We start from the raw sequence: 12554 nt of genomic DNA, 5'->3' as shown, positions 1-12554 counted from the left end.
GATTCTTTCTCATCACTGATGTTTTTCTCTCTCTCCCTCTCTGAAATCAATAAAAATATATTTAAAAAATAAATCGGCCTGCATGCTGATGGGAGTCATGAGGGGTACCAGACACCCACACCACAGCTGAGTTACAGAGGCATCACATCTAACAACATAAATTGCCAGGATCTTGGCCTTCGGGCTTGAATCCAAAAATTTTTGTGTCATGAACTACTGATATTTTTCTTCGTTCTTGTGAATATGGCTGAGCAATGTGAATCCACTATACTTCGCAGACCAAGCACACTTCAACAGGAAGCAAAACCATGCTTCAGAGATAGTGAATCAATGTGTTAACTGCAAGAATAAAAAAGGTTTTTTTCAGGGTCTTGAAATCAGAATCTGTACATGCTAAGTCTAAGGAATTTAGGTGAGATGACCTCTTATGTCTTCAAGTTCAGTGAGAGACTTAGAAAACAAAGGGTCTCTTCAATGCTAAGCCTAAAACATACCTGCAATGCAGGCCTCACAGGATCTGCCATCAGCACAAAAGGCAAAGTGATCGCTGAGGGGCTAAGTGACCGACTCAGCGGGCAGTGTCTGCTGCCATCACACCGGAGTTCCATTCGTCACAGGGCAATGTCTTCGTCTAAATCTCTGTGCCACTTACCGTTGAGTCTGCAAAACTTCATTTTCAGCCTTTCATGCCCTGTGGGATGGGATGGAGAGGCATGGGACCTAAAGCCAAGAGCTAAAAGATAGTATCTAGCATACATTCTCACACTAAAATCAATGCCAGATGGATGGAATACCTGCAAAAAATAAAACGAATACATCAAAATGTCCTAGAAGAAACAATGGGAGACTTAATCTTGGGTGCAAAGGGCATTTCTATGTACAACATAAAATTCAGACACCAACAAGGAAAAGTGATAGATTTATCTACATAAAAATTAAAAATGGTGCATCATATTTTAAATACTTTGAGCAGTTATGTCATTGCTAAAAATTTACGTTATGGCCGAAACCGGTTTGGCTCGGTGGATAGAGCGTCGGCCTGCGGACTGAAGGGTCCCAGGTTCGATTCCGGTCAAGGGCATGTACCTGGGTTGCGGGCACATCCCCAGTGGGAGATGTGCAGGAGGCAGCTGATCGATGTGTCTCTCTCATCGATGTTTCCAACTCTCTATCTCTCTCCCTTCCTCTCTGTAAAAAATCAATAAAATATATTTTAAAATAAAAAAATAAAAAATAAATTTACGTTATAGAAATATTGTGGAAGTCTGCAATGAAGCATTATTTGTAAGAGCAAAACTCTGAAGACGAGTGATGTATGAAATGATGGTCCCTCACATGACAGAACTAAGAGGCCAGGTAAAAGGACAGATTTAAAAGAAAGACGTTCCCTTTGTGTAACATGTACTTTGTGGGGAAGCACGAGACTTGGTTGGCACGTCTGTAAGGAGGATTCTCTGAAAGGTCGGGGGCCTCTGAGGGGATCTTGCCAAAGGCAGCCGCCCCTACCTTGACTTTTCCAAACAAGTCTGATCCCCAGGGGTGTTTTGCTAGAATCTCTATGTTTAGCCTTGTAGGAGCATATACTTTCTCAAGGATACTTACCCTGCTGATTGTATCTAGAGGTTAATTTTAGTTCAAGCTGTTGTGACAATAAAAGCCTAAGAGGGCAGGTGAAGAGGACTGCTTTTTACTTCTAAAGTAAAACAGTCCCTTAGCCTTTCTTTCACAGAAACATGTCAGAGCAATCCGTTCATCCATCGCTCAGGTCTGCTGCTCAGCCCCAGCAGTACTTCATATATGTTAACACATGTTCCGTTTGTGCAGACATCCTTATACGGTCATGGGCCACATAATGATGTTGCAGTCAACAACGAACCACATATACAACAGTGCTCTCATGAGATTATTCTGGAGCTGAAAAATTACCATCACCTAGGACAGTGGTCAGCAAACCAGGACTCAGCAAAGTGCGGCTCGTGAGCCACACGCAACTCTTTGGCCCCTTGAGTGTGGCTCTTCAACAAAATACCGGCTCTTCCACAAAATACCGGCTTCTGCGCACGGACCACGAAGTTTCAATCGCACTGTACGTGCGCACCTGCATGTGGTATTTTGTGGAAGAGCCACACTCAAGGGGCCAAAGAGCCGCATGTGGCTCACGAGCCGCAGTTTGCCGACCACGGACCTAGGACATCGCAGCACAATTCATGACTCATGTTTGTGGTGATGCTGGTGTGAACAAACCTACTGCACTGCCACTTGTATAAAAGTATAGCACATGTAATTATATATAATACATAATACTTGATAATAATAAGCAACTGTTGCTGGTTTATGTATCTATACTTTTTAAAAAATACATTTTTTATTGATTTCAAAGAGGAAGGGAGAGGGAGAGATAGAAGCATCAAAGATGAGAGAGAATCATTGATTGGCTGCCTCTTGCCACCCCCTACTGGGGATCAAGCCTGCAACCCAGGCATGTGCCCTTGATTGGGAATTGAACCATGACCTCCTGGTTCACAGGCTGACGCTCAACCACTGAACCACACCGGCTGGGCTGCATTTATACTTTTTATTGTTATCTTAGAGTATATTTTTTCTTTTCTATTCATAAAAAATTTTACCCTGGCTGATGTGGCTCAGTTGGTTGAGAGTCATACCATGCACTGAAAGGTCACTGGTTCCATTCCCAGTCAGGCCATATACCCAGGGTTTTGGGTTTGATCCCCAGTTGGGGTGGGTACAGGAGGCAACTGATTGATGTTTCTCTCTCGAATCGATGTTTCTCTTTCTCTCCCTTCCTCTCTTTCTAAAACCAATGAAAACATTTTAAAAAAGTTTGCTGTAAAGCAGCATGTTGTGTTATGCCAGCAGCAGCCTCGTACATCTTGTGTTTAGCGTGTCTCTCGATTGCATCATTTTCTCTTCTGCTTGATTTAATCTCATGTTGTACAGGCTTGTAGCCTGGGAACGATAGGCTACTCCATACAAGCCAGGTGTGCAGCAGGCTGTGTGTAAGGTACTTGATGATATCCACACAAGGACAAAATTGCTTAATGCCGCATTTCTCCGAACATATCCCTGCTGTCAAGCAGTGCATGGCAACAGTATTACCCAACCTTACATATATATTGCATGACTTTTTAAAAAGTCAATGGGTTACCTTGGTGGGAAGATTAACGTGCATTCCCTTTCTAACTCTTTGGCTTAGAACTTTTAAACTTCCTAACTTCCTCTACCTCTCCCCAACCCAAAACAAAGATAATTTTGTAACTACATATTTATTTTTTCTTAGAATATTCATGAGTACTTTTGGTTTTTCAATGTAAACATACATGATTTCAAAGTGATATAAAACTGTGTTCTTTAGAAGTATCTAGAAAGATAGTACATACTGTGAAATCTTTCTAATTTTACAACTGAATTATTTTACACATAAAGGAAATTATAAATTTTAGTTGAAAGAAAAATCTCATGTATAGAAAAATTCTATATCATATATACACATTTACAGTTTTTAATTTTATAACCTTTTCATTCAAAATCATTCTTTTCCCAAAAACTATACTTCAGTATAAAACAGGTAAGTATTTAAGAAGTCATTAGTATGTACATAGGTGGCTGTAAAAAATTACCCACAACTCATATTCTATTCCAAAGGTGAAAAGATTTCCTTTTAAAAGCATTTTAATATTTCTTCTCATCATCAACAAAATATCAACAATGTTTAAATTAAAAATGTCAAATCCAATTATATGTAACCATAAGCAGTCCTTTAAGAAATATATTTGAAAAACCATTATTCCATAAAGTATTTACATTGTTGAAACTGCATAAAAGCAACACTGTCTTGATCTAGTTTAGTTGAAAGAATGAATAACCACCCCACCCCCAAATACTATTCATCCTTCATAATGGAGACTTTATCCTTGGATTTATTCAGCATCTTTATGTCATCCAACAGCTTTTTGGGTGTTAAAATATGGGTAGAACCTGGTAGGAAAAAAGATAAATTTTTTTCAGAGGCCAGCAGTTAAATCGATTTTCCTTGGCTAACTATATTGTCCTGTTCTTCAAATATGCAAAGTTAGTACAACTTGGAGCATTTTAACAGAAGTCCTATAGGACACCTTCCTGAAATCTGCCTATACCGCAGTATTTCAATCCTTCCTCATTGAACATGCTCAGTAAACCTTCAGAAATACTGCCCCCTCCTGGTACTTTGTTTACCTTGTACTATATATTGATATACTGGGGAGCAAAACTGGAGTTACTCTACCTTCGTGACAAGAACAGTCACTGTTCAATCACAGAGAACCATTAAGCAGTGCTGAGGACTGAGGCCAGGGTCAGGAGAGTTTGTGTATCAGTGGCTTTGACTGAAATTCTTAAAACTAAATTCCATATACAGGCTTTGACAATGTCATGTCCACATTCACAAAATAATTCAAAATATTTCTGTAGAAGTGTCTCAAAAATTATTTAATTATGAGAGCAAGAAAAAATATAGAATATAACATTTTAAAGGATATATGTAATAATATTTAAAGTATGTAGTATTTTGAAGCTCATTGCTTCAAAATCAGGATATTTAAAAATAAAATTATCCATAGGACAACCAGGAAAAAACTCTAGTACATCAGATGAAACACACTATGATTAAAAGAAGTTGTCCAGCTTTCAACCATTTAGTTCTAAATGTAAAGTACAAGATAAAGTTTTACATATATATTTTTGCATTTAGAGTTTGTTTAGAGAAATAGAAAAGAGGCAAACAAGTCTTACCAATAATAACTCCACAGGATTTGTGTGCCTGAGAAACTTCGTAAGCACAACGCATTTCAGAGTACGTAATTCCTCCGATAACAAAAACAATCAGCGTGGACCCGTTTTTTCGGTCTTCCAAGTAATTACCTCTGGGTTTCTGGCGAGCACTAAAAAATAAAAAAACATTAACGTGTTACAAATACTCCCAAAGCCTTACTGCTTATAAACTTTTCAAAAAGCCTCATTCAAGCAAATTCAGACTTGGCACCGGTGACATAATTTTAAGGAAATGACTTACCAGGTAACTATGTATGAAAGAACTCGACACCAAGAATTAGGCAGGACAAGTCCCACTTCAAGTTTAATTTTGATCTGATAGTTCGAATAAATCACTCATAATCTAGCTCAGCATGTTTACCTATAAAATAGAGCTAACTCCCTCTCTTATTTATTTCACTTGAAGAAGTAATATACCTGAAGTCTCTGGCTTCTTGAAGTTAAAGAAATAGGGAAGTAGTGGTGAAACAATAGGCATTTAAAGATATGTTGGAGTGGGGAGGTTTGCAGGAGCTGATGTGGTATTGGGACATCCCTTGCTGGAAGTCAGTAGAGTATGATGGTGGGAGGTACTGAAGACATCTTCTCTCTCATGTTCACAGCAGCATTGTTCACAATAGCCAAGATATGAAACAACCTAGAAACAACCTAAATGTCGACCAGCAAGTGGGTAAAAACAATGTGGTGTGTATGTATACAATGGGATATTACTCAGCCTTAAAAAATGAATTCTGCCATTGGCAACTATATAAATGGACCTAGAGGACATTAGGTTAAATGAAATAAGCCGGACTCAGAAAGACAAATACTGTATAATCTCACTTATATGTGGAATCTAAAACAGTTAAACTTACACATGCAGAGAACAAAATGTTAGTTGCCAGGGGCTGAGGGGAGGGGGAAATGAGGCAATGTTGGTCAAAGGGCACAAAGTTTCAGTTGTGCAAAATGACTATGTTCTAGAGATCCAACGTACAGTAGCGTAACCAGAGTAAACAAAGCTGCATTGTATACTTGAAATTCGCTAAGAGGGTAGATCTTAAGTTAAATCTTCTTACCACACACACAAAAAATACATAAAAGAAACAGTAGTTATGTAAAGTGATGGGTACATCTGTAGTGATCTTTTTACAATGTATACATATCAAAACATTAAGTTGTTTTTATATATATCAAAGCATATACAAAGTTATTAAGTCAATTATATATACTTCAATAAAGCTGTTTAAAAAAAAAAAAAAAAGAATTAGACCTGAGTTTCAACTCTGATTCTGCTTCTTTCTAATTCAGGTATGACTTTCAGCAAGTTACTTAACTGCTCTCTAAACTGTAAGGGTTGTTTTCAGATTAAATGAAGTAACGTACAGAACACACGAAGTATGGAATCTGGTACCACAAAAACACTCAATAAATAGTAGCCATTATTTCTACCATTTTCTCCCCCAGATTGCTTTAGATATGCACTGTCCAATACAGTAGCCACTTTGCCACATGAAGCTACTTAAATTTATTAAAACTAAATAAAATAGAAATTTCAGTTCCTCAGTCACACTGGTCACATACAATGCTCAGCGGCTCCAGTGGCTAGTGGCTATCAAGCTGGACAGTGTGGCTACAGGACATTTCCCTCACAGCAGAAGGTGCCACTGGAGAGCACTGTCTAGACCATGGGGATCACCTGTTTTTGTTCCTGTACCCCACTGGTAAAAATTTTGAGCTTTTATTTGAAAAGTAAATAAATATATCAAAATAAATATTTTATGCATCTATTAAAATATACTATATTAGTTTATAAATTACATGTGTGCTAGTGTACATTAATAAAATTTAATTTCTCCCTTTTTAAGGTATAAGTAAGTACCCAACAGTCATCTTGTTACCACTCTGGAATCCATGCTCTAGCTGACCTCTAAGACCCTGCAATATCGGAGCCCACAGCACACTTTTTAAAATGTTCTCAGTCTGTCCAGCCTTGGGATGATGGTTCCCATCTGCCACCTTAAGGAACAACGAGGTAGTGACAGGAAAAGGGAAAGAGAATTCGTGGCTAGTTTTGAAAGATGGAACAGAAACAAGATACACTATTGGTTCCCACACAAAATATTTATAGGTTTTACCTTACAGCTCCTGAGCCATTCCACACTGCTGGGCACTGGGAACAATATGGCCATTCCTTTGAATCTAATCTATTATCAATGGCATCCTAGGGAAGAGAAGAATTAACACCATCAAGAAAATGTAAATTCCAAGATATTTTTATTTACTTGTCTGTTTTGGATAAAACTCAAAATCTGTATTTATAATTAAGGATCATAAGGATATATAGATATTTAATAATAAGGTTAGCCCTTTCTTTGGACCTCGCAAACCTTACTTGCTTCAAAAATTAGCACAATCATTTACTTACTTACTAAACCAGTATTTACTGCATGCCTACATTTCTTCACTGGGAGGGCCCCATGTTGGGGTGAGAATTCCAGGCATCTCTCAGAACCATTCTGTCTAGAGTGCTAGGGTTTCTAATACTATCCTAGTCCGGACACCTTGTAAGCTACCAGGGAGTGCAGGCCTTGCCCCCGCAGCAGTGGCTCTACCGCAGGATGTGCACCCCCAGCCCAGGCTACACAACACAACCCAAAGGAAGGAGGGAAATTTTCATTTTTTAAGGGTTATATTTTATGATAAACTTATGTATATGGATATACTGTATATATATAGTTTATTTGTACAGTAATATGTAGTTTATAAATGAACAGTCATGCTATAAGCTTATGCTCACATTTTTTATGGTTAAGTGTGCACAATCAAAAAAAGTTGGGGGCCACTGCTTTACAGCATGTGGTATTAATGAGTGGACACAATCAGTAGTCGAAGAATATCTCAAAAAGACTGCAGGAAGCGAAGAAACCAAGTTTCAGGAAAATCCTGAAGGTCTGCCACTGCCACTTAGCCAAAAGTGGATTTTCTAAGTTTAACATGCAAATCTTTGTTAAAGGGTTTGAGAAAGTCAATTCTTACTTTGAAAATACAAGCCAAGAAAAACTAGTTAGTTCTATATCCCTGTTATAAGGGGGAAAAATCCTATGCTTCAGAAAATAAAGTCTAAATTTTTTAAACTTTTCAATTATGATTAAGCCTGTGTTTGTGGCATAAAACTAGTCAGAGAAAACAGAAAAATCATAGTAATAAATTGTATCCAATTAGATACTAAAGGAAAGTAGAAATTGCAGTTTAAGTCAAAGAAAAATTGAAATAAATGAACTAGGTACTAGCAATTTTGACTGAAGGATAATGTCATGATTTGAATGAGTTCATAAAACAATTTTTATTAGTTTATTTTCTAATTTCCTATAATTGAATATCTTCTAAGTGAACAATACTAAAAGGCACAAGCCATCTGTTGAATATAACAGCAAACCATAGTGAAGTTTACATTTTAATCACAAATACATTTCCAAGAATATTAGAGTCTAACACTTTCTAGCAGTGGTTATATACAAGTGTTATTTTGTTTTGGACTTTCGTTCAAATAAATTATTTGTATATCTGCTACATATAGTTATTTAAAACAACAGCAGTTTTTCCCATAAAGCATGTGTGTGCTGATTTTATTTATTTATTTGAAGGCAACCAGTGGTGTTTGTTTGAGGTCTTCAAGGAAAGAATCTTTAAGAGTTTCCTTTTCCGCCTTGACCCCAGATACAGGCTTCTTCGGTGAACCTCCCAGTACTGCAGACAATTCCTAACCTATAAACTACAGACAGTTAAGAATGCTCTACAGGAGGCCATTCAAGGTATAAGTAAAATTTAGTGAATTTTACCTCCAAAATATCTTTGATATAAGGTGTCCAGCGAGAGAGTTGGAAAGTTTCTTCTGCAGACCGATCCTTTCTTGATGGTTTGCCTTGTGGAGACTAATATAATTAGATGGGGGAGAGGGGGATTAAAAATCAACAATTTATTTAGTGTATTCTTTTATTAAGTTTTCTAACAAAGATATTTAATTTACAGCAAATACTATGTTGTACTATTTAAAAGTAAAATTGGAAATGCCTGTTCGAATAATCTGAATAGTTGTGGACATATAACTTAACAGTATTTTTTGCTTTAAGGATAAAATTTATAATAGGACCAGAAAATACGTTTATTCGAAAGGGCTATTGAATTTAATGGGAAAAGAATAAGATTTCAAATAGAGTTTTTTCAAAATTTGTTTTAAATTAAATATAAAGAGAAAAGCATAAATAGCAAATTACAAGAGAAACCCTAAGATATAAATTCACCAGGAAGGTGTAATTGTCTAAATTACTCATATATGGAAAACAAAATGTTAATGTTTTACTTACCAAATCTTTGGAGTAAAATTTAGAAAACTATCCACATGGATACCCATATAAGAAAACATTTAATGCAAACAACTGCACATGCATACATGTAAGTACTTATAGAATGTAAGATTTCTTACCGGGGGGACAATGGGGACACCAAGGTAACTCCAGTTACGAATCATATCACTCTCATTTTCTATCTTTACATTCTGGATCAACCTATCCAAATTTTCTTCCGTTGTTCCTTAGATAAGTAAAAATATGAGTCATATAATTGCTACCGCAATCATTTCTAGGTTTTAGGTGGTATCTAATAATAATGTTTAAATAAAAAGCAAACATTTAAATTATATATCCTTCAGTCTTCTCCCAATTTCATATTTTTCCCTTTCCTTATCTTAACCAACTTCAGCTACCACCTTTAATTTTCTTCTTAGTAAACCACTTATTATAATGTGATTTCAGAGCTGGATACTCTAATATATTTATAAAAATGAACAAAGTCTCCATTACCATTATTACTGAAAATATAGAGCAGGATTGCTCGTATTTTATCATAATTGTCGTGGTTATTGTTGAGCAGAACTGGCAAGAGCACTCGCATGGAATCCTTCACCTTCTGTCCTTCTGCATCAGTTCCCAGCGCCAAGTCCTTATTGAAAATGACACAGTGAGTGGTCCATAACCCAAGTTCATTTCAGTTAAAAATGTTGCTAAATTTTTTAAAAAGATGTTATTATTAATTTCAGGGAGAGAAGAAAGAGGGAGAAACAGAAATATCGATGAGAGAGAACATCCATCAGCTGCCTCCTGCAGGACCCCCACTGGGGACTGGGCCCGCAACCCCGGCATGTGCCCTGAATCAAACCAGCTCCTCTTGGTGCATGGGTTGATGCTTCACCACAGAGCACACCAGCTGGGCAAAATCTTGCTAAATTTTAATGGTATACTGATGACATTTCACAGGAAAATGTGGGCATCACTTGCAAACTTCTGATTGCAGGAAGTGCAAAAAGTCAAAAAATAATTCAGAGAAAAAGAAAACCATCACCATAAACCTGTGTGATGACCACGGTGGCCATGACCACATGCGGCTCCTGTGCACTTGAAGTGTGCCTCATGGGAATTAAGATGTGCACTGCAGAGGAGCCTCCTTAACAGATTCAATGTGCCTGTGCAGTGCTCTGCAGGATGCTACGTTCAATGCTGCACCCTGAGAAAAGCCTGCCAACAATGCTACCTGGAACAATGCTCCAAACACTCAAATCATCCCATTCAATCAAAAATGCATCATCACAGACTAGGAGGAACTTGCTTACTATTGATATTATATATAGCTACTTGTTAATTGGTGGGGCATGACATATTCAATATGACCTAGGTGAGTCCCCTTCTAAGAGAGATTCTGTGATTCTGGACACACTGTATTGAGCAAAGTTAGATTTTATCTTAGAAAGATCACTCGGGAAATCTATTACAAACATAGGTATTTCTGACTGTACATACCTGTTCAGTTTTGCAGAGCTTTTCTATATTAGACTTGAATTTATTCATGCAATCTTCTGCTATGTTAAGATGAACAACTTGCTGAAAAACAACAAAAAAATCAATAATTTAAAGCAGTGATTTTCAACTGGTGTGCCACAGCATGTTTCAAACATGCAATACCTGATTATTTAATCAGGAGCACTGACCTCTTTTCCCTTAGATTGTCAAATAAAAAAAGTGACAACAGCCTACACAACAATAGCCATCTGGTGTGAATGAATCAAAATTATACCTTTTTTTCCCCAGATGAAAAAGGTTGAAAATCACTGATTTAAAGCATTTCACTTTTTTTTGGTGTGCAATGTTAAACTTTGAGATTGGCCTGAAGGGAAGTATGGATTTGGATGGAAAGGAAGTACCATGTACACCAAAGGGAAACAACTCAAAAAAAGGGGGGAAAAGTAAGAATTAACATGATCTACAGGGGACAATCAATGGATAGCAAGAAATAAAATGAAAGGCCCGGCCGGTGTGGCTCAGTGGTTGAGCATCGACTCATGAACCAGGAGGTCACAGTTCAATTCCTAGTCAGGGCACATGCCAGGGTTATGGGCTTGAGCCCCAGTAGGGGGTGTGCAGGAGGAAGCTATGGATGATTATCATCATTGATGTTTCTATCACTCTCTCCCTCTCCCTTCCTTTTTGAAATCAATGAAAACATATTTGAAAAAAATTAAATAAAATGAAAGGATTGAATTTGTGTTGGGTTTCTGAATAACAAAAAATAAGGTGGGGGAAAAAAAGTCCAGTCCTTAAAGTCCAGCAGAAAAAGTCTGAATTTACATTATTAGTTCTTAATTAGGGTGCAATACGATAAAAAATTTGTAAAAATTATTCCAATAATAACTCGTAAGAATAACTGGGACAGCAGTTTATCTGCCCACATAGTTTAACTACTCTTAAATCTATTAATTTAAAGAACCAAGTAGAATAACAATCAGGGTTGAACCAATGTTGAATTTTCTTATTAAATTGATAAATGCTAAACATTCTCTGTAAGGCTACCCAAAACAAAGATATAAAGAAGTTTAAGCTGGATATGGATAAATCTAGATTATATATAGAGAGAATACTATTGGAAAGCTTAGTTTACTTGGGGTATTTCTCAGAACTAGAATAAGGTTTTACAGGAAAACTAACACCAAGTATTCCATGACACCCACTGCTACACCTGACTACAGAACTAGGTGGATTAATAAATAAGGTATCTCACATACAGTACTCTCACCTTAGTAATCTGTTTTCGGAAATGCGGCATCTTTTTCATTAGTTGGGCAAGAGCACTAAGTGATGTCTAGGAAAAAATCAAACATTTTAAAATTAAACTTATGATTCAGTTATTCTAAATAACAACTTCATCATTTTGAAAGTTAAATAAGACTCATTCTTACCTTTCCTTCTGTTGCTTTCTTTGTTGATGAAATTTCCTTCATAAGCTTGGGAATTTCCCTGTCAAATTGAGAGAATTCTTTAAATTTCTAAGGTGTAATTCTTTACAGAGACATCTTAAGATTACAAACTGTACTTTCATGTATTTAATCTCCAAAAAATATGAAATAAAAATTAAAATAGATTCACATACTCTAATACAACTGCAATATGCCGGTGTCGAATTCTGACCCAGAGGTCATCATCTTCTTCAAGGATCGCCTCCTTTTCTTTCCCGTCAGTTTTATATCTACAAGTAGACACAAGTATAAAACTTTTAATTATTTTCCCCCCAGAAAAGTTGAAGAAACATTTTTGCACACAATAATTTTAAGACACAGTTCAAGAACTGAAGAGTACATATCCACTATTTTTGGTGGAAAATGAATAAATACCTACTCAAAACTAAGGCTTATTGCAACC

General features: G+C 36.7%; 1 protein-coding gene across 1 annotated transcript in view; it reads right to left on the bottom strand.

Moving 5' to 3' along the window:
- Positions 1–3176: 3176 nt before the first annotated feature.
- STXBP3 (syntaxin binding protein 3) overlaps positions 3177–12554 on the bottom strand; it is a 28105-nt gene continuing 18727 nt past the window's right edge. Inside the window, exons 10-19 of the mRNA XM_070396205.1 lie at positions 12286–12381; positions 12095–12152; positions 11932–11997; positions 10662–10742; positions 9669–9807; positions 9293–9399; positions 8649–8741; positions 6945–7030; positions 4789–4937; positions 3177–3996 (exon numbers count right to left, since the gene is read on the bottom strand). Of these exons, the coding sequence (XP_070252306.1) occupies positions 3902–3996; positions 4789–4937; positions 6945–7030; positions 8649–8741; positions 9293–9399; positions 9669–9807; positions 10662–10742; positions 11932–11997; positions 12095–12152; positions 12286–12381 (970 nt within the window). The 3' untranslated portion in view covers positions 3177–3901. The remainder of the gene's footprint in view (positions 3997–4788; positions 4938–6944; positions 7031–8648; positions 8742–9292; positions 9400–9668; positions 9808–10661; positions 10743–11931; positions 11998–12094; positions 12153–12285; positions 12382–12554) is intronic.

The sequence above is a fragment of the Myotis yumanensis genome, unplaced genomic scaffold (assembly GCF_028538775.1).
Source record: "Myotis yumanensis isolate MYYU_CA2020_CCGP unplaced genomic scaffold, mMyoYum1.0.hap1 SCAF_17, whole genome shotgun sequence".
Classification (NCBI taxonomy): domain Eukaryota; kingdom Metazoa; phylum Chordata; class Mammalia; order Chiroptera; family Vespertilionidae; genus Myotis; species Myotis yumanensis.
The sequence above is the reverse complement of the archived record's forward strand: the minus strand, read 5'-3'. Positions and strand labels throughout refer to the sequence as shown.